This window comes from Osmerus mordax, chromosome 12 (genome assembly GCF_038355195.1).
Source record: "Osmerus mordax isolate fOsmMor3 chromosome 12, fOsmMor3.pri, whole genome shotgun sequence".
NCBI lineage: Eukaryota > Metazoa > Chordata > Actinopteri > Osmeriformes > Osmeridae > Osmerus > Osmerus mordax.
In genome coordinates, this window is record NC_090061.1 from 7,270,303 (window position 1) to 7,293,052 (window position 22,750).

The 22,750-nt window shown below is 45.8% G+C and overlaps 1 protein-coding gene across 1 annotated transcript; it reads left to right on the forward strand.

Annotated features, from left to right (window-relative positions):
* The first annotated feature begins 1,695 nt into the window (after positions 1 to 1,695).
* LOC136953744 (neuronal acetylcholine receptor subunit alpha-7-like) lies at positions 1,696 to 22,383 on the forward strand. Its single transcript, XM_067247143.1, has 9 exons — positions 1,696 to 1,756; positions 9,729 to 9,868; positions 11,576 to 11,620; positions 12,175 to 12,284; positions 17,546 to 17,793; positions 18,723 to 18,917; positions 19,320 to 19,406; positions 21,381 to 21,490; positions 21,784 to 22,383. Exons 1-9 carry the CDS (start codon positions 1,696 to 1,698, stop codon positions 22,381 to 22,383), a joined length of 1,596 nt encoding a protein of 531 aa, XP_067103244.1.
* Positions 22,384 to 22,750: the final 367 nt, after the last annotated feature.

A 22,750-nucleotide genomic window follows, 5' to 3' on the forward strand; every position in this document is an offset into this window, starting at 1 on the left:
TTTGAAAAGACATGGAGGATGAGGGCATCAGTTCAGTCTGAAAGTCTGTGTGTGTGACAGAAAAAGAGAGTGTGTTTACAGCTCTCTCTGTGGGGTAAACTCCCAAAGGAGAGAGCGTGGGTGGAGACAGCAGCAGATACGGAGAACGTTCTCTGGTGTTTTGTGTACCCTATCTGTGACAAGCTGCTAAACATATGCACACGCATAGTTTGCTTGGCGGTCATATGACCTAATGCAGCATTCTCTTCAGAACATGGTATAGATCAGAGTGGTCTCAGACAAGACTGGTAGACAAGTATGGTTCAGATCACTCCGAAACGTCACTCTGCAGAAACCTGTCTACAAAAGGTTCTGCAGAGACAGATCTGCAAAACATTCCGGTTGAGGGTGGAGGGGAGTGCTTCTGGATGGAGGTGTTGCTTTACCCAAAGCTCCCCCTCCGGAGCACTGGACAGGGTGTGATCCAATAACTCAGACTAATAGAAAACAACTTTTCAGGAGGCTACTTTAAGCAATCAAGACAGGAATAACCCATAGGTCTCATAAGTAGTCCATAGACTAGCCTTCTGTTGTGCAGTATTTTCCGATAGTTTACTGGATTGTAGTCAAAACGAAATTATTTATGGAACGGACAAAATCGGTCAGTTGATAGCCAGAGACAAAAATGTTATAAACAAACCAGAGCAAAATTAAGTTAATTAATATCAGAATGAAAACATGCACTTTGATAATCACAATGTGCTCAAAATTGTCTAGCAACCTTTCCAGGGGCCATTCTAGGATCAGACCTTTAGGGGTGCTCAGCCCCCAATAAGAATGTGACATGAATACAGTGCCTTGCAAAAGTGTTAAACCCCCCTGCTAATAAATCCCTAATTTCACTGGATAACAATTAATACATTTATTTATTATTATGCAAAATATTGAATGAATGAAAACACTAAGGATGTCCCTTCATGAACTACCAGCATCAAATGATAATAAACAATAATAATTTAAAAAAAACTTTTAAAATAATTATTATTTTTAGGGGTGCTGAGATGAAATTTAGGGGTGCATGAGCACACCTAAAAAAAGGGTCTAAAATCGCCACTGAACCTTTCCATCTACATTACCCACACTGTGGTCATTTGAAAGGAAAAGAAAACTGAGCAGTTTTAGCTTATTGGTTAAACCGTGTCTGTGTTTGCCTTTTCTTGTTAACCCATTTCTGACCTTGCTAGGACGACGATCTAGTCAGAGCTCTAGGGAGAGCTCATGATTTTCCTAATGGGCGCTAGTTTAATCCTGCAAGAGTGCCAGCCAGCTTGAAAAGACGTAGCGGCAATTGAGCGCGAAAGCGTTGCTTCGAAAGTCGAAATAACTGCGGCGAGAAAATAAGAAGGAACCAGAAATTTTTACTAAAACCCGTACAGGCATATATACAATACAGCTTCTAAAATAGTCAAATATAACTCAAAGAACTCAAGGTGTCGCTGGACAGTTGATAGTTGCCTGATGCATGAAAATGTGTTTCAAGCAACGTGCACGCGCGAACCTTGAAAACTTCACAATCATTGAGGCGTTGTAGTACCTCATTCTCTCTCTCCCTCTCTCCCCAGCTAAATGCTTATAACCGGGGTAAGCGACTGCATTCTCTCCTGCAGTCGTCACTGAGGGATCGCCGGGGCGTCGGATTCCTGTGTGAACGCAAGGATGCGGTGCTGCAAGTTTGGTTCAATTGGGATCTATTTGTGGATGGTGTTTTTTTTCAAAGGTATGTCCGACTGTTCACTTTACTGAAATAAGCATGAGGACGTTTTTGAAATAGGTGACAAACTATTATCTGTCAAACCACCTTGGATGCAAGTTTTTAGTTATCCTGTTGCAGGTCAGAGTAGCAGATGGGTCCAGTTGAAAGTTTTTAAGTGAAGGAAAGTAAGTCGTGTCAGATGACCTTGTCTACAAAAATCTTTATTTCTTCACTAGCTTTTATTCATTGTATTTGGAAAAGTTATTTATCTGGTATAAGTAATGTACTTTTATTTCAATCCAATGCCAGATCTTATTTTTACCATTGATGTTTTCTAGCTGCATAGGCTTCTGATGTAATTAAAAATAAATGGTATTTTTTGGGTAATATCGTGACAGACCAAATACTTGAATGTGTTGCTTTTTTATGAAGGCACACTGCCACTGAATATAAGGTACTGTGCATGAGTATATATGTTTGCATGTGTTGTAATCTTATACCCCCCCCTCCCTTTCTCCACACATACACATACACACACTCAGCAATAATGACATCAGGGTGCTTTACTTTATGCACTGTGACGCAGCAGTGGGACTTTATAAGGGTTTTGGCACAGAATTGCATGTCTCCAGCGTGTGTCTGTCTCTCAGCATAAATCTCCCTCGCGCTCTGTGTGTGTGTGTCCAATACACATCCAGTTTGCCTGTCCTTAGCTATCCACTCCTTTCAGATCAACTACTTGTCTGTGGATGGATGGAGTACGGAAGAAGGGAGGGAGATAAGAAAAGAAAGTGACTTGATCTGCGTTACTAGCATTACATGCAACTCTCTCACAGACTAAGTCAGAGAGCTCACGTCTTGACTGATTGAACACACATGAGCATTGAACTTTAATGAGATGTTTGCTTAGTTTCTGTTGACCTTATCTGAGCGTCAGACTATAAAGCAATGCTGTACCAGTTTTGTGTCATTCCAAAACATTTTACAAGATATATTTATGTTAATCACTTCTGCTTCATTGTGTCCAAATCGACCTCTAGATGTTCTTATTAAGACGCATTGTGAAAACAGATTGTGAGATTTGATTAGGCAGAGGATTTTCTTTTCTCCAATGAAACCCTGATAGTATTATTCACTCTTTTGGAAGAGGCTCAGAGATCAATACAGTCTGGAGGAAACAGAGGATGGCACCTGTCCATAAACAACTCTGATTCCCATGCAACACCTCACTCTTTCTCCCCCCTTCTCCTTCTCATCCTCCTACCCCTCCCTCTCTTTTTCTTTCTTCCATGGTCAGCAGTTGCTTCCTCCAGAATTCCTCATCTCTCACTTTCTTTAATCTGTAGTTTATGTGAATAGTCTCACCTCTCCCTCCTACTGTTTATTGAGTGTTTTTGCGGTTTCATGTCATTCAGGCCGAATGTGGGAGCCCAAGAAAAATTCTCCATGACCTCTACTCACTATGTGGCTTGCATACTGTAGAGCCCACATAGTCTCTTTTATACTCTGCCCACTATTGACAGGTATACCCCGTACATGATCTAACTAGGTGAGTCAGGTGGCTGAGCGGTGAGGGAATCGGGCTTGTAATCCGAAGGTTGCCAGTTCGATTCCCGGTCAAGCCAACTGACGTTGTGTCCTTGGGCAAGGCACTTCACCCTACTTGCCTCGGGGGAATGTCCCTGTACTTACTGTAAGTCGCTCTGGATAAGAGCGTCTGCTAAATGACTAAATGTAAATGTAACTAACTTTGAAGCAAGATCCTCACACACACATCCCACAGTACAGTGGTTAGTTACATAAATGCACTGTTGCCATACTTGCATACAAAGCGTATTCATACAGTTCCATGTAGCTGCACTGATGTGATGTTCAGATATAGGCTGCATTCGACTGTTGTGTCGTAGGTTTTGGCCCATGGATTAGGATTATACGATGTGTGTGAGTGCTGAGATGGAGAAATAGGTCCGAGTGGGGTTGTATAGATTATGAAGCCCTCCCATATTACACGCCCTCTCTAAATCCCCAACCCCCAGCCACCCCCAGCCATCCCCAGCCACCCTCTAGCCCCCCAGCCACCCCCTAGTCCCCCAGCCCCCTAGCCATATCCACACCAGACCGGTCTTGTGGATGTTTAGTCACCTTCTGATTTAGATACAAATGCACATTAAGAGACATTTCAGAAAGTGCAGGATAGTACAAAACTAGTGACATTTTGTTCATCTATTCAGTGCAGCGAGCATATGTGATTCTACTAACATGTAGCCAGGCAGCCCATAAGTAGTTGGCCAGAGAGGGAAAGTTGGGAGTGGAGGGGGGGGGGGGGGGGTTCACCAGTCACACAGGGAAGATGATGTGTTAACGAAGAGATACTGCCTCCTCAGCTGCTTCAGCATTAGCATGCACACACACGCACACTTCTTCAACGCCACACACACACACACGCACACACACACTCACACGTGTGCAGAATAGTAATCGTGGGGGCTACGACTTTAAGTCTGAGTACATTCCGTGAACCCTCACACACACACAAACACATACAGTACACACACGTACACAATAACGTGCCTATCAGCTATAGATAGTGACTGTGGGCCCTCATGTAAAATGGATGGACTTCTTGCAGCATTATTTAAAATCTCATCTCTGCCTTTACTGTTCTTCTGCAGCTTCCCTCCTCCGGCTGCCTCTTCTTTGTGTGTCCTTTAAACTGTTATTCCCTGCTTCTGAAACCCCTTTCTCCCCTCCTCCTTGTCTCTGGAACTCTCTTTTTGGGATATTTTCAAATATATAACCAGTCTACCCTGCCTACCGGTATCTCTCTGGCCCCCACCCGTCTCTGTCTCTCTTTCTCCACCTCTTTATGGGCTGGGTATTGAATTAGGTCAGGGAGAGCAGTAGCGTGCATGGTTGTTATGACACAAAAGGAGGTGATGAACATCTGTAGCTGGTCTTCTCCTTCTGGCTCCATCGCTCCTGGAGTTTCCTGACCACCCACTGGAACACCAGAGAGTCTGACGTACACTCCAAGGTTAACGCTTTAACTTAGTGGGTCAGATGTAACGTAATGTAATAACTGCATGGCAGGCACAGTGGCATCGGGTGGGCTCTCACACTTAAGTTTGACCTGGAGTTTTGATCGATGTGTTCTGGGATTCCTGTGAGTTGTAACGAGATCACGGACTTCTATCTACATTTACATTTACATTTAGTCATTTAGCAGAGCGACTTACAGTAAGTACAGGGACATTCCCCCGAGGCAAGTAGGGTGAAGTGCCTTGCCCAAGGACACAACGTCAGTTGGCATGACCGGGAATCGAACTGGCAACCTTCGGATTACTAGCCCGACTCCCTCACCGCTCAGCCATCTGACTCCCATATCTACACAGCATTTTGCTAGCTTATCATGTACTTAAGAGGTTACGATACACATTACGTTACACACTTCTACTCATGATCATGCCTACATCATTCAGAGCTGTTTAGTATTCATAACGGATCATTTACATTATCGTGACACGAGTCCTTTATTTCTTCACCTTGGGGCTGGTTTTCTGACAGGCAGTTAAAAGGACAGCCATGAAGGTCTCGGTCTTAAGTTTTAAAATGGATAAATAGGACCCATTACTTATATCTGTCTGTCCTCTTATGTCTCCCCAGAGGGGATGTGCATGTATGTGTATGAAGTGTGTGTATACACGTGTGTGCTTTTGAGTGTGAATGAAGTGTATCAGTGCTGGAGAATCTGAGGATTGAGAGTGCAGGGTTGGAAGTATTGCCTCTGTTTCACCCTAAAGATGAAGGTCCATGGAAATGTACTGTGTAGCCTGTTCAAACAAAACACTTCTGTAAACACAGCTGTTCCCTCATGTAAAATTTTAAGCCTAATCACCCTTTCACTTAGCACCTATATTGTTCCATACTCATACCTCGAAGTGTGTGTGTATGTGTGTGAGTGTGTGCGTGCGAGTGTGTGTGTGTGCATGTGATTGTCTGTCCTCCATGTCTATTCTTAGCCTTTGATATGATCATCTCCCCACAGGGGTGTAATGCAGGCTGCGTTAGTCCCATGGCAGGCTGTCCTCAGGGACTCAGCCCACCCTGGGGGTTCTGCCTGTGGGGACCCCGGCTGTGTTTGTCTGCCCTGCCATGGTTGTCCTCTCCACAGGGAACCATGTGTGTATGGCCAGTCTGTCTGAGAAGGAATGGGTTTCGTCTCTGTCTGTGGCCTCTGTCTGAGCTGAAGCAGAGAGGGACACACATATGAGATTGGTGACCCAGTAAACATTTACAGATGGGGTGTGTCGATTGAGAGTGTTTGTGTGTGTGTGTGTGTGTGAGTGCGTGTGTTTGGAGCGAAAGAGAGAAATGTGAATGTTGAATTGTGTAGTTTGTGGGAGTGAGAGAGACATAGAGAGAGAATGAGAGAAAGCGATGTTAGTGTGCTGTCTCTCTGTGTGTGTGTGTGTGTGTGTATGGGTGTATATGAGGAGCTACAGATTGTCTGAACTACAGTATACTGTGACTCTCTGCAGATGCTACCCAAAAGACAGACCCACTTTCCTAGTTGTGCTTGAGGGGAGATCAGCCCAGTGTGAGGAACACATTAGAACATGGACTATGGTCTTCTCACATCTATGCACACACACACCCATGAACATCACAATCAGTCTCTGGTTCCAAAGACAATGTGTGAAATAAAGCAGAACTTGTACGCCTATACAGCCCATGTAGACGCCAATACATGTTTGGTTTCCAGACAAAATGCATCAATCCCTATTTTTTGCAACACCACTCGTTTCAAACCTCTCATGTCTGGTTTTACATTCAGGACCGTGACCCTTATCCCCTCGGCTAACTCTGCTTTATCAAGATGGATCCAGAACGCTAACCCCGGCAGCACTCACTTGGTGCCAACGAGCATGTCCAGTTTGGAAGTGTTTAAAAATAGAGGCACCAGAGAGCGGTGAAGGGCTGCCATGAGCGCAGCCCCGCTAACAGGGCCCTGAAACAGACGCTCAATAGCAGGAACAGGGCCGGGGTGACATCAGCTCCACCGATCAAAAGCCTCTGATACAGTACATGTGTACACCCATAGAGAGATGAAGGTGGTGATGGTGGTGGGGGGGGGTGAAAAAAGAGATTTGGAGAAATGATGTATGACGTGTAGTGAAAAAACGCACCACGGAGTGCTAGAGATGGAGAGAGAGACACGGAGAGAGAGATTAGGGACAGATAGAGTATCAATGATTACTGTCGCTCACAGAGTGAAAGATTGCACACAGTCTTTATTGTGTGTGTGTGTGTGTGTGTCTGTGCGTGTGTATGAGAGAGAGATATCTTCTCGGAGAACCTTGGAGAAAGCCTTGCTATTTGAGTTTAAAAAAAGAATGGCATGCATGCAACACACACTATGTACCCTGTGTTTCTGTCCATCCACTCGTTAGGGAAAGGAACATTTCTTTCTTTCTTTCTTCCTTTTTTCTTTCTCTTTCTGTGTTTCCTTCTGTCGACCTGGCATGGCAGTCTTCTCATTTGTGGTAGAGTTGATGTGAAACAGACCACAGTTTGACGGATTGCGATGATTGTAAGGTGAGAGAGAGAGATCAGAAGTAAGGTCTTCGACTTCTTGGTTAATAACGGAGAAAGGTCATGGTATTTTACACGCCTTTAATCTACGAACATATGTGGTCGAGAGAGATGGAGTCTCTTTCACAGGGTTTGGTGTGAAACAGAACCCATAAAGTATTACACAAAGCCTCTTGGATTACAACTGTAGATCCCTTTCGAGTCCAACCTAAAGTGTGAATGTAAACAAGGATTTTTTTCTTTCATCTCGTAAAGCAGCCCTGGAACTCCTGATACCTGTAAAAGACCTGCATTTTAATAGGTTGGCACTCAGGCTCCTTTAATGAGCAAGAGAGAGAGAGCTGAGGGGGGATGGATGAGTAGAATACAGAGTTAGAGAGATGGAGATAGGTCCCCAGTACATGTTCGATGAATGCTCTCGCCCTCCCTCCCCCCTTACTTATCGTTGTCGGATGTTGCGCCCCACTGTTATTGGAATGGAGAACCCCTCTTTTCTTATATTACTTTAATTATCTAAGAGAAAGAAAAACACACACAAACAAACCGACAAATAAGCAACGACCAAACAACATGGCATCCAACCTGGAGTCCCAGGTGGATGCAGCTTGCTGCTTGTTCGCTGGTGAATTAAAGTTGGTTTAATACGTTTTTTTAAATTTTATTACATTACAGCTCTCGGAGCGATTCAGGAGGTTATTACAAGCGGGGATAGAGGAGCTGGGGCGGGGCATTTTACTCTGGCAATATTGACTTGATCAGTTTAGGTGTGTTTGTGCACCTCAGTTTATATCTCACTCTGTGATGGAAAACCTTGGAGAAGGTGGTGGAAGATCTTCCGAATGTTGTTTTGTGTGATGATGGCGCTGAATAGATTGTAACAAGATTAGACAGGGTGCATAGATAGATGCCTAAATGTGGTCTGTATGGATTTGCATATTTCCTCATCTCCAGATAAAAGTACCGTAATACAACGGACTAATGCAGCCCCTCTACAAAGCCTGCATGCACTACACCATACATTCAATATTCATATGAGGGAGAACGTGTGCGTGAATGCTCTCACACTTTGTGTGTGTATGTGTGTGTGTGTGTCAGACGTGTACTTCGTTAATAGGTTAATGCATAAAAGATATGAGATTTATACCTGTAACAGTGGCCTGAATGGTTGAACAGGCGTGAGAGTGTGTTTTTGCTGTGGTGGGCAGCTTCCTCCTCCTGTCTCTGACCTCCATCACAATCCTGCTATAACTCACCTCATTATGTCCTTAATGGGACCCATCAGCATGACTCCAGGCCAAAGACACACACACATTCCCCCCCCCCCACACACACACACACATACACACACACACACACACTAATCTCTTTCTTTTTCATTTTTGGACTCTTCTCTTGCTTTCTAACTTTCACATTTCTTCTTCTCTACGCTCCCTCTGTTTTTCCCTCTTTGCCTCTCACGCTACCAGTGTGGGAGTGTGTGTGTGCAAGCCCACACGCACCTTGGGTCCGCTGTGCAAATAAATGTGTCAATTAACTCTGAATTGAGCCTGGTACTAAACTGTCTAATACATCAACTCTCTATAAACCCTGTCTGGATGTGGATCTCATATGTACCTAATGCTTCAATGTGCATTAGGAGTTGAACAACATGATGTCAATTAGACAGGTGCTTGCGGTAGTCTTTTTTTCTTTTGTCGAAATCTCTCTCCCGTTGTCCGACACCATACCCAGAAACAAGCTAAATAAGAGGAGGAAGGGATTGGGATACATTTGGAAAGAGTAAAACAAGAGCAGAGAGAGGGCACGGAAGGAGGAGGTACAAAGAGAGAGGGGGGGGGGGGGGGGGGGGCGGCACTGGGCCAAAAAGCACATCATCCTAATCACTGTTGACCCAGTGGAACCTTCAGGATGAAGCACACGCTATGCCAACCCCACATCCCACCTACAGGAGGGAACATCTCACCAACACCAGCTCTCCCCCTCAGCCGTTTTGTGTCCTAATTGGTTTCCTTGCTCCATTGTTCTGCAACCTTTGCCATCACCTAAAGACTTTCTCCTCATGGACCCGCTTATAAAATAGGTGAATGTGTGCTAAATCCCTCAAAAACGTTCAGAAACGTCATGCTTGTGCCAGTAAGGACATGTTATCAAGCCAAATGAAAAGGTACTAAACTGCTGAATTGGAATGCAGCCTTTACCTACAGAACATGTTCCTAACCACAGCCTAGGACCTTAAGTGCAGACAGCACTTAAGGTCCTAGGCTCTTATTTCTAGTACCTAACCGTGCTTATGGGATCACTTGATTAAAGTGCTCTTCTCTGGAGCATGCTCATTTGAACGACTTGGGCAATTTATGTATCTCTATAAAGGGAAATTGAATGTTTTTTCTCTTGCTCTCCTCAGGTTCTCTACAGGGGGAGTACCAGCGCAGACTGTACAAGGAGCTGATGGCTAACTATAACCGTCTGGAGAGGCCAGTGGTCAACGACTCCTCAGCCATCCTGGTAGAACTAGGAATGACACTGCTGCAGATCATAGATGTGGTAAGTGTGAGTCTGTGTGCATGTGTGAGTCTCATGTATGTGTGTGAGATGGCTAGTCTGATATAGTATGTGATCTGGTTCATGGGATAGTCTGGTTTGTTCCTGAGCTTTAGTTTGGTGCTAGTCTGGTCTGGTCTAGTCTGTAGTCCTGGGGCTAGTCTGGTCTAGTCTGTGCTATAGTCCTGGGGCTAGTCTGGTCTAATCTGTGCTGTAGTCCTGGGGCTAGTCTGGTCTAGTCTGTATTCCTGGAGCTTGTCTGTGCTGTAGTCCTGGGGCTAGTCTGGTCTAGTCTGGTGTAGTCTGTGCTGTAGTCCTGGGGCTAGTCTGGTCTAGTCTGGTGTAGTCTGTGCTGTAGTCCTGGGGCTAGTCTGGTCTAGTCTGTGCTGTAGTCCTGGGGCTAGTCTGGTCTAGTCTGTGCTGTAGTCCTGGGGCTAGTCTCTGCTGTAGTCCTGGGGCTAGTCTGCAGGGCCCAGATGGTGAGAGGCCCAGGGGTCCTGACTGGCACTCGCTCAACGCATGATTTAACCCTGATTGGCTAACCGGACGAGCACAGCTGCCTCCGCTCCACTTGGCATCGTGTGTGTGTGTGTGCGCGCGAGTGTGTGTGTTCACACATGTGTGGATGTGTGTGTGCATAGTGTACAAGTAGTGTGTAGACGCCCATCTTACCACAAAAATAGTTATGCAATGTTATCAGCAGTCCTTTGTGATCCATGTCGCTGATGCAACATGAGGCTAGCTCACCTTCTGCAGCTTTCAGACAATAGCAGGGCTGTATCGCAGTTTCTGATTAGCATAGTCCATTTACAGATACTGCGCCTGGTCAGGCTAGCACACTCCATACAAGCTATACTGTGACTAAGCTGAAACCTAGCAAGACTTTCTGAGAAAAGAATCAAGGAACATTTTGATAACTGTTAATTTCTTCCTAATTACTTAAATCTGTTAATGTATACTATAGTTAAGTAAGTTAGCAAGAAACATGCAAGGACTTGTGTGGCTTTTGTGATATACTCTGGTATGATGATGAAATGTGTGTAGGTGCGTTACCAAATGGTAGAGCATGAGAACACATTTGTTTTGCAGTAAATTGATGGACCTTTAAATATCGCCTCTTCACAAATTACCAACATTTTACCCAAATGTTATTGCACCCACCCAACCACACCCATACCACTCACACCCATGCCCCCCACTATCTAACTGGCTTCAGGTTTGAAAAACACATATACAAACACACATACACAGACATTTAAATTGTGACATTGACCCAGAGAACAGCAGAAAGAAAGCGAGGAGAACAGTTGAGAGAGCAAAGCCTGTTTGACATGTAGCTCTAACACAGCAGTTGAGCTGGGGCTGCCTCTCCCTCTTCCTCAGATAAAGCTGTTTGTTTCAACTCTGGCTTCTCTACGGCCATGCCTCAGCTCTTCCTGTTTTTATTGTTGTTTAGGTCCATAGGGCTTGTTGTTTTAGATTTAAATAGGGCACCTAATATGTATGATGTCTCCACTGAACCTAATGCAAAGGAAATAACTGGGGTTACATAAATCCAGTTTTAGAGACGTTTCACAGCTCAGTTGTTCTGCGTTGTGTTGAGGCATGCACACACATGCACGCACACACACACAAAAATTCTTGTTTATTCTGTAGAACAGTATCATATTGTACTGACCTATTCTTGTCTTTCTTTTTTTCCTTCATCAGGATGAGAAGAACCAAGTCTTGATGACAAATGCCTGGTTACAGCTTGTGAGTGCAGAGGCTTGTGTGTGTACAGACGTGCTTTTGTGTGAACACAAGTGCTTTTGTGTGTCTTCACAATCAGCCAGGGACACTGGGCACTTTACAGCTTGCATCTGATAAACAACTGCCTTCCATTAGTCACTCATTGTTTGGACACCGCAAGCCTTTCTGCCATGATACCCACATTACAAAATCATCCCAACAGATTCTGGCCATCCAATCAGCCAATCACAATATCTTATCCAATAACTCTGTTATTGGATCTGAGTGTTTATATTAGTAATTTGCTTGCTTAACTACACTTGGGGGGGTTCGGCCCTGGCACCCAGGCAGATGACAGAGCCATATTAATGAAAATCAGCTGTGGTGCTGTCAGGAGAGATAGAAAAGACACCAGTCTTAATGGTTCAACTGACAGACAGCTCTGGAAGGGAGAAAATCTGTTTCAATGTGTAAATGTTGATTTTTTTTGTTGTAATTTTTTCTCTCTTTCCCTCTTTGTTTTTTCTTTCTCGCTCTCATCTCCCTTTCTCTTTCCTACCCTTACTCCCTCCCACCAGTACTGGACGGATGCTTATCTGAGCTGGAACCCAGAACAGTACCCCGGGGTTCAGAACCTACGCTTCCCTTCAAGCCAGATCTGGACCCCTGACATCCTGCTCTACAACAGGTCAGAACCTGTCCCTGCTCAGCATCCCTCGTCCTCTCATCCCCCTCTCCTCCTCTCATCCCCCTCTCCTCCTCTCATCCCCCTCTCCTCCTCTCATCCCACTCTCCTCCTCTCATCTCCCTCTCCTCCTCTCATCCCCCTCTCCTCCTCTCATCCCCCTCTTCTCCTCTCATCCCCCTCGTCTCCTCTCATCCCCCTCTTCTCCCCTCATCCCCCTCTTCTCCTCTCATCCCCTGCTTTCATCCCTTCTGGCTCTGCTGTCATCCAAAGACCTACAAGAGGTCAGGCCCAGTAAATTTCTGCTCTCATCCCCGTCCCCACTGTCCTCCCTCACTTCTCCACACGTAACCCGTGTTACCCACGTAACAATACGTAACCCTTATTGTTCCCAAAGTCTGATCCACTGCGCTCTGCATATCATCCACCATCTCTCAGTCAATGGAAACTGATGACATGAAGTATATCTATGTATAATCTCTCTGTTTTGTCTGTTGGCCTATGTAATCTCCTAGAACTCCACAGTTGCGTTACTGTTGGCTGGGTCTGACTGGGGTGTGGTTAACAAACCAACAGCACAACCTGACTACAATCACAGCACCCACCTCTATGGGATTAGAGGGAACACAACAGAGATTTGGGAATTAATCTGTATCTTTAAAAGCCCTGCTTTTAGGATGGAGATTATACCCTCTCTCTCTCTCTCTCTCTCTCTCTCTCTCTCTCTCTCTCTCTCTCTCTCTCTCTCTCTCTCTCTCTCTCTCTCACACACACACACACACACACATACACACACACACACACACGCATGGTCGCCTCCAACTTAATCACTCCATCAGATTGTTGTATAAACTGTATTACGTAGGTATGTCATAGATAGGGTTAACTTCAGTGAGTGCTGAACAGATCCCAGTGAAAACTGGGATGAATTAGAAGCAGGTAGCTTTTGTCTTACAGCAAGTCTTCTAAGGGTCCGGCAGCCCCAAAGGACAGCTATAATTTACTCTCTCCTGCAATGATACACTCAGTGGACACACACATGCATGACCAGATTAATTATTTCCTGATGTGCACATACAAAATCACCTACACACACAAATATGCATACACAGAGAAACCCAAACACACACACACACACACACACTCACTCTGGCTTTCTGGCTTTCACACACAAACACATTTTAATGGTGCACCATTAAACACCTCACCATCAGTGTGCAACCAATAACACGCCAGCATGGCTGTAGTGAATAGCAGAGGAATCCAGACTGATTAGTATGCTTTTCAGACGAGAGCGTCTCCCTGGCCCTTTGTTCTCTTCTATGGCGTGTAATGTGAGGTTAATGGCTCAGTTTAATATCATGAGTGCTGGATTTAAAAAAAGCCCATTTCCAATATGGCATGCATTAAGGAGCACACACGTGCAGATGACAGGAAATGACACACACACTGAATGTGAACGAAGGCGCAGAAAAACAAGCTAAACAACGTGTTGACTGTTGTTCATTCATTCATTGCGTTCAAAACAAACTCATCTTGTTGTGAGTTTGTTTCAGCGATGACGAGGCTGTTCAAAATGTCTCAGATGTGTTTTTCTATTGTTTTCATTACAGAATGTTGGTTAGATTATGTGTACGTTGGTTAGATTATGATTGTTGTTGGCTATACTGACAAGTAAACTCATACACAGAAGCGCAAACTCACAAACAGTTCAAACAGCATAAACGTCACCCTCTTAAGTTCTCACACACACACACACACACACACACACACACACACACACACACACACACACACACACACACACTAATAAGAATCACTTTTCTTGAGTTGGAGTGTCTCCAGGAAGCCTGGAGTGATCAGATGACAGAGTAAGAGAAAGAGAGACAGCTAGAGAAACAGAACAGAGAGAGACAAAGAGAGACAGTGACTGAGAAAGAAACAGAGTTAACCAGAGAGAGACGAATGCCAGTGGTCTCATCTCACAGCAGATCCATCAGAACAAGGACAGCCACCAGCCAGTTTAGGATGATGAGATGCTGCTTACATACACGTGGTGTCATTGTCCCTTCTGACCTACAGTACTCTGGCAGAGGACGGAACTCTAACAGAAACTAGCACAAAGTCAGCTACATCCAAATCATTACCCAGGATGGATTGAGCTTTTCTGGTGTGAGGTACCTAATAGTATAATGTGCTCTTCCAACTCTTACCCTTTAAAGCAGACTTGCGTGAAATAAAACATGTATTTGATTCAGTACAGAGACAGTGCACATCAAGCTAAACACAAACAGTACTGCAGAAATAGAGTCGAAATCCCCACCTGGAGTTTGTGTCAACTAGACTGATGAACCCAGAGAGTGACCTGTCTAATTGCTGTTTTAATTGAGTCTGACTGGGTGTCAATGGATCTGGTGCTAATAGTTGTCTGGAGTGTTTGTGTGTGTGCTTCGATCTAATACCTGAGCTAAATCATAGCAGACAACCAGTTTGAAACACAGCCTGCTGCTGTGGTCTCCAGCTGTTTGTCAATACCAGAGATGTGGGCTGTGGGCTGTGTGTGTGTGCACATGTGAGTGTGTGTCTTTTCAAACATTGCTTTAACCCACGATTAAGAATGGGACTGTTAGGTAAGTAAGCGCACTGTGTTTCAGAGAGATCATCCCTCTCATCACCTGTCAGCCTCGCTGCAGCACGCTCTCCCCTCCTGCTTCACTCTCCTTTACCTGCCTTTTATTCTTTTCATCTCCTTTCATCTCTGTAGCAAGTCGTCCACAGTGTTTATGGTTATTTTTGTTCAAAGATCCTGATGACGTCTTGTTTCTAGTCAGTGCAGCAGAGATCAGTGGGTGGAGGTGTACTGGGTGTCCTGCTCCTACTGTACCCCAGGACCCCGGGGCTGTCTGACGACATGCCTGTGAGTCATGAGATGCCTGTGACCCCAGGGCTCTCTGGACACATCAGCATTGATGTGCATGAGTGATATGCATGGATAACTCTGGCCTAACCCTAACACAGGATGGCATCAGCATTTCCCCCTCTTCTCTCTCTCTCTCTCTCTCTCTCTCTCTCTCTCTCTCTCTCTCTCTCTCTCTCTCTCTCTCTCTCTCTCTCTCTCTCTCTCTCTCTCTCTCTCTCTCCCTCTCTCTCTCTCTATTCTCCCTCTCTCTTTCCCACCCTCTCTGCTCTGCTCCCCAGGGAATGTTCTTTTCCTTTCTCCTAGGGTCATTTTCTTTTCTGTAGCTTCTGCTTCCCTCTGTGTTTTCCTGTGACCGTATCTCTTTTCCTTTCCATTTCTCACAGCTCCCCTTTAGCGGGTTGTGTGTGTGTATGCGTGTGTGTGTGTATGCGTGTGTGTGCGTGTGTGTGTGCATGTGTGCGTGATGGTACAGGAGGCAGGAGATCCAGGTGTTGAGTGAGGAGACAGGACAGTATGGTGACTCACCTCCCTGGGTACAGGAACCTGTCACTACCTCCATTGTTGGTCCACTTCCTCTGTGTCACCCAGACTCCTCGTCCCCTCTCTCTGTCCCAACGTGTCTCGAACGTTTTGTGTCTGCCCTGTGTGTGTGTGTATGTGTGTGTCTGCCCTGTGTGTTGGTGTGTGTATGTGTGTGTCTGCCCTGTGTGTGTGTGTGTGTCTGCCCTGTGTGTGTGTGTGTGTTTCAAATATGGGCCCCCCACTCAGTTCTCTCCCAGGGCTATCACCTGGCCTGTCATATGTGAGTGTGTATGTATCCTTATGTAAGGTGTGTGTCTCTCCTGTTGGCTTGTTTGTGAATGTGTGTTCGGTCTTTCTGTGTTTACGAAACCTTTCTGATTGACCTTTTGGTCTTTTACGTATCGATAGTGGAAATGTGGAAGGGCTATACATTAGCTTATGTGTGCAAGTTCTGATTGCAGCGGTAGAGCAGACAAGCATTCTTATACAATAAAGCTAGTCCCTGAATAATTCAATGCTGCCAGCGACACAGCTTCCTCCGTGCGTCCCCAACCTTCTGCCCTATCTCCTGCCTCACCCAGTCTCCATAACAGCACACACAATAGACATGAATTACACCACTAAACCTTGAATAGATCATTGAATGTGATCGGCTGAAAGGACGAACGCGAGAGAGGAAAGAGGGGAGAGAAAAGAGGAATGCGCTAAGCCTCTCCAGGCGGGGCAAGCTTTCTTTTGTCCATCTGCCAAGGGTGTGAGTGCATCAGAGGGTCTTCCTTATCTCTCTTAGAGGCTTCTGGCTGTGTATGTGTGTAAGTGTGTGTGTGTTTGGAGGATAAGTGGCTGTCGATAGGGGTAAGAATGTATCTGTCAGTAAGATGCTTGAATGGGTCTTCACTGTCTATGGGCCAGTTAGGAAGGGAGGGGCCCATTCTGTTTAAACTGTGCCGTCAGAGAACGACAGGAGGAAGAACAGCCTTCCACATGTTCACGCTCCCAGTGCACGACCCCATCAACCATTACATTGAGGATGTAATGTCTGTTACAATTACTTCTTCAGTTTCCCGGTGTGTGTGTGTGTGCCTCAAAGTGTGTGTGCTTCTATGTGTGTGTGTGTGTGTGTGTGTGTGACAGTAGAAGACCATGCAGCGTGAAGTTGGCACACAATGCTGTTGGCACTAAGTGGGTTTCTATGTACCATACTCATACACAGGTTTAGTCTCATCTCAGGATCTGCCTGAGATGAGATGTGTGTGTGTGTTTGTGTCACGGTACCGTATTTGTTCTTCAGGTGCCCAGAGGCTAATAAAATAAACATTTTGTGAAAGAGGAGTGGATAGTGGCCTCGGGTTAGAATGAGTGCATTTTGGTGTGTGCATGTACTCATCTGCGCGTGTTTGTGTACTGTACATTTGCAGGCTTGATAGTGCTTAATACTTTGATGAAAACGCGTGTAAATATAATGTTGCATTTTACAGTTAACTTGACTGTTCTACTGTAGGGGACTGTGATTGGAAAGATGCTTATAATCTTGTTTTCCTCTCTGTCTCAATGCATGTATCAAAGCAGCTAGCTAGAACGGGACGTAGTTTCACCTGGGTGGGCCAGAAGTGGACTTATCTTGACCTTGTGGCCTTTTTTTTGCCTTTTTTCCAGGCAATAATAGACTGTGTAGTGGTGATTTTCTCCATGTCAGTGCTGGTATGAAAACTGTCTCAGTAGTTTCCCAAACCCCCCACCCCCTTCTTCCTCTCCTCCTTCTTCCTCTCCTCCTTCTTCCTCTCCTCCTTCTTCCTCTCCCCCTTCTTCCTCTCCTCCGCAGTGCCGACGAGCGCTTCGACGCCACCTTCCACACCAACGTGCTGGTAAACGCCTCGGGCTACTGCCAGTACATTCCGCCGGGCATCCTGAAGAGCACCTGCTACATTGACGTGCGCTGGTTCCCCTTCGACGTGCAGAAGTGCGACCTCAAGTTCGGCTCGTGGACCCACAACGGCTGGCTGCTGGACCTACAGATGCTGGACGTGGACATATCTACATATATCCCAAATGGGGAGTGGGACCTCGTAGGTATGGAACAGAGCAAAGAGACCAGGTTGAAGCTCTATGTTTACTCTACATTTTGTCTTTCCTTTTTTTTTCTCGTTCTTTTTCTCTCTCTCTCTCCCTCCCATGGCCACACACGGTTTCTTTCTCTAAGTATATCTGTCTTCAACCCTAACCCTAACCCTAACAGCTCAGAAGTTGCTCTCCCTCAAACTTGAACTCCCTTTCTCTCTCTCTTTATTTCCCTCTTTCTCACTGGCTCCAGCCTGTCCAATCTGTCCTGTCACTCTGTGTATCTCCTATTCTGTCAACACAGACAATCTCTGGTGGATATTTGTCTGTTGCCACAGTCTCTCTCTCTCTCTTTCTCTTTCTCCCTGTCCCGCTCTCTATCCTCCTCTCTCTTTCCTTCACTCTCTATCAGTGTCTCTGTCTCACTGTGTCACAGTGGGGATGTGTCACACTGTTTAGGATTGGGATTAGAGGAGTTGGGACAGTTGGCCTGGCTAAGACAGTCCCATCTGCGATAGGAGAGGGGGGGGGGGTGTCCCTGAGGTGGAAGCTGGATATTTGTTGGGGGCAAACAGTAGTTGACATACGAGAATAAAGAGCAAGATGTTCTTTGCAACGTGTGAAGGCCTACAATATTGAAAATGGCACTGTCTACCAAATAGCACCCTGGATACCAATGTGTGTACCTGTGCATGTACATATGTAAACAGGGAGTCAGATGGCTGAGCGGTTAGGGAATCGGGCTAGTAATCAGAAGGTTGCCGGTTCGATTCCTGGCCGTGAAAAATTACTTTGTGTCTTTGGTCAAGGCACTTAACCCTACTTGCCTCGGTGGAATGTCTCTGTACTTACTGTCGCTCTGGATAAGAACGTCTGCTAAATGACTCAATGTAAATGTAATGCATGTGGGTGCTTGTGTGCGTGTTTCTCTCGGTGCCCAGGAGTGCCAGCCAAGCGTAACGAGCTGTACTATGACTGCTGTAAGGAGCCGTACCCCGACGTCACCTTCACGGTGACCATGAGGAGGAGGACGCTGTACTACGGCCTGAACCTGCTCATCCCCTGTGTGCTCATCTCTGGGCTGGCCCTGCTGGTCTTCCTGCTGCCCGCTGACTCTGGGGAGAAGATCTCTCTGGGTGAGGAACCAATCAATCAACAAGTAGCTTAGCCGATCAACCAAAAAGTAGATATACTTTTCACCAATCAATCAACCAATCAATCAAGTTGGAATCCTTGTTTATTAAGGAATTCTGTCTAGATAGTTCGATTTGACAAATAGATCGCTGTAGCTGCAAACTTCTCAGTGTTTTTGTGGAATGTTTGGAGCAGATCTTTAGAGTGTCAGATGACTTACTGTGTCTAACAAATGGATTTAGTGGCGTGGATATAACTGATGGATGAGTCTGATAATCCCATTTCATATTTCTCGCCCATCCTCTCTCTCTCTCTCTCTCTCTCTCTCTCTCCTCTCTCTCTCTCTCTCTCTCTCTCTCTCTCTCTCCCTCTCTCTCTCTCTCTCTCTCTCTCTGTCTGTCCAGGTATTACTGTGCTGCTATCTCTAACGGTCTTCATGTTATTGGTGGCTGAGATCATGCCGGCTACCTCTGACTCTGTGCCTCTCATTGGTAGGTTATTTGTGTGTGTATGAAAGTGAGTCAGAGAGAGAGAAAGAAATAGAGAGAAACAGCAATATACAGTATATACTGTGTGTGTGTGTATGTATATGTGTGTGTGAATGTATATATATATAGAGAGAGAAATGGACAGAGATAATATAAAAGTAATCGTCAGAGTTAAAGAGAGTTGAGGAAGTAGAATCAAGATGTGTGTGTTCCTCCTAGAGTCTATAGTAGAGTCTGCTTTGACTTGTCGTGTATTAACCTGTCAAACAGTCACAACACACTGTCAGTCCCAATCTCTTAGAAATCGAAATTTGTAAGGGTGTGTGTGTGTGTGTGTGGCTGAGAATCAGGATGATGATTCTGTCAACATCATTAGTGAGTCGTGACAAGACAGACTTCCCAGTAGAGAGGGAAAAGAGGAAAAGAGTAGAGCAGAGGGCAGGAATGATGGACGGATGGCAAGAGAGAGGTAGAGATGAATACTGCTTTAGGGGTGAAGTTCTGAGAGAGACACTTCAAAGGCTTGTGATGCTGTTCGGAGTTGCTGATGAGACAGGCGTGATAGGAGGCTAATGCAGCTGCCAACCAACTTTACTTCAGGCTAACCAAGTGTGTGTTTGTGGGATAAGTTTCTATAAAGGTATCCATGGTATCTATCTAAAAGTATAATTACATCTACCTAACGACAAAGTAGTTATGAAAGAAAGATTTCATACATCACTAGTTGGTTAGTGAATTTGGCTTTGTGTGTGTGTTTGTGTGTGCTTGATTCCATTCAGTTAACAGAGCATGTTCCCTATAAAGAAATGCTTCATTAGTCTGTGTTTAAGATGTATCAATACAGAAACCAACCTGTTTTTATTTGTCACTGACCACAGGAAAGCCTCAGTGCTTAAAAGCTCCTAGGAGTCAAATAAAGGTGAATCATACCACAGCGATGAACTACATGGAATTCACATAAAAATGACTCGTAAGACTTTATACCGTTACAGTACACAGGCCAGTAGATAAATAAAAATAAATCCAGCCATCAACTGAATGCAAAGTATGTGTTTACAAACACAGGGGTTATATTAGTCGTCTGTAAAATCAGAAATAAAATGCAGAAGGTGTTTACTTTGGGGAGTGGTGACGTGCATTCCAGTAGTAGCAGATAATATGTCCTCTAAAGTGTTGATGCCAGCACCTTGCTCTGGGTCCCACTCTAACTGGCTTATAATAGTTTTGTGTGTGTGGGTGGGTGCATGTGTGTGCCTGCAGTAGGTAAAGTAGGTCTCTGCGTGTGTGTTTGTGTGTGATGCTGACTTGCCCAGATGGACAGTGTGCAGTAAGTGAAGGACAATGATAGTCAGCAGTCTGCCGGTCCACAGGGGCACCACTGCCTGAACCGTCCAACACTGGGCTCTTTCAGTCCAACTCCCCCAAACCCCCGTCCAACATAGGCCTCATCAGGTGGAATTATAATCCTCACCTCTGACAGTCATTTGCTGAGTATATTATAAAAGACCAATCATATTACGCCAAGAACTTAATTCCTCCTCCTCCCGTCCTCCTTCCACTCTCCCCCTCCCTCCTCTGACCGAGAGCAATCCCACCCCCTGACAAACCCCACTTTGACCCTTGCCCTTGGCCGTTGTCTGAAGACTTTAGAAATTTTTGGCTAGAGACGGATAAAGGGAGGGACGGAGGAGGGAGCAGAGAGGACGGTGGGCTAGCCTACGAGGGAGATGGATTTGGTTAGGGTTAGTTTACACTCGGCTGGAGCTCCGTCTCCCTGCTTGACCTCCTCCCCTTCTCTGCCCCCCTTTTCCCCCTTCTCTGCCCCCATCCCTCCATTCTGAATGGGGAGAGAAGTCAGCCTCCACAGTCAGCAGCAGGAAGACTGTCTGATTTTTAACAGATTGTGCTTAGTATATAATGTAAAGGTGATATATTATACAGTGATGTGTACGTTTTATTTCTTTTGTTGTTTTGTAGCCCAGTACTTTGCCAGCACCATGATGATTGTGGGTATGTCTGTGGTGGTGACAGTTATAGTTCTGCAGTTCCACCATCATGACCCCCGAGGGGGCAAAATGCCCAAGTGGGTGAGTGTCAGAACCATCTTGATGTTCTTCATTGATGACTTTTCATTATTGTCATTATTGCCATAATCTTCATCTTCCTCTTTATCATCAGCATCGTCAACTCCTTTTCACAATGTCTCACTCGCCCATCATCATCCTTGTGTTCCTAATCACCTCTCATCATCATCATCATCATCATCATCATCATCATCATACTCATCATACTCATCATACTCATCCTCATCATCATCATCTTCATCCTCATGGCACTGTGTGTGCTTCATCTTCTCTGACTGCCCCTGGTATCTCCGCAGGTCAGGATAGTTCTCCTCAACTGGTGTGCCTGGTTCCTGCGTATGAAACAACCCGGCGAGGAGCGCAGGCGTGCCGGCTACAAGTACCGCCACCCTCCGCAGCACCACTCCAGCGCCAGCTCCATTGAGCTGGGCACCCTGCCCGGCCTCTCACAGCCCCTCTCTGTGCCCGTCTGCCCTCCCTGCCCCACAGGCACCTCCAACGGCAACATGAGCCTCCACTACAGCTACCCCTCCTGCCCCCCCTCCAGTGACTCAGGGGTACTGTTGGGGGCGCCCCAAGCCCACAGCTCCACCCGGGAGGGGTTGGAGCTACCTGGGAGCAGGTCCAGTGGAGGAGTAGGCCTGGGGGGCATGGGGGTGGGGTTGGGGATTCCCCCGCCAGAGGTCCTGCGTATCCTGGAGGAGGTGTCCTACATCGCCCAGCGCTTCCGCAGCCAGGACGAGGAGGAGGCCATCTGCAGCGAGTGGAAGTTTGCGGCGGCGGTGGTGGACCGCCTCTGCCTGGTGGCGTTCTCTCTCTTCTCCATCATCTGCACCTTCACCATCCTCATGGCGGCGCCCAACTTCATTGAGGCCGTCTCCAAAGACTTCACATAGTTGCCCCATAGCTGCCCCGTGACGCGATGGAGGCGGAGGAAGGGAGGGAGGGAGGGCAAATAAGGAATAACACAGAAAATGGGTGGCAGTGTACAGTAAGTTAGTTACAGACTGTAGTAAGCAGTGAGGTAGAGAAGTGCAGTGAGATGGATTCAATGACTGAGAGAAGGGAAAGAGATACGTTGGCGATTTGAGACAAATGCTGAACATACACATATAAGTACAAAGGAAAGGTGTGGGATGTGGCGTAATTTTTGGCTTATAAAGAAAATTGTGTAAATATGTGTTTAATTCATATACCATTTGAGAGTCTTTTACTGTAAATACTGTAGATGTATATATGAATCAAGGCAGGGTAGTCCACAAT

Bases quoted from the DNA above. Each gene is read 5' to 3' on its own strand.
- LOC136953744 (XM_067247143.1), top strand. From the start codon at position 1,696: ATGCGGTGCTGCAAGTTTGGTTCAATTGGGATCTATTTGTGGATGGTG. The intron at 11,621-12,174 runs GTGAGTGCAGAG...CCCTCCCACCAG, and splicing joins CAAATGCCTGGTTACAGCTT to TACTGGACGGATGCTTATCT. The intron at 12,285-17,545 runs GTCAGAACCTGT...TCTCCTCCGCAG, and splicing joins GACATCCTGCTCTACAACAG to TGCCGACGAGCGCTTCGACG.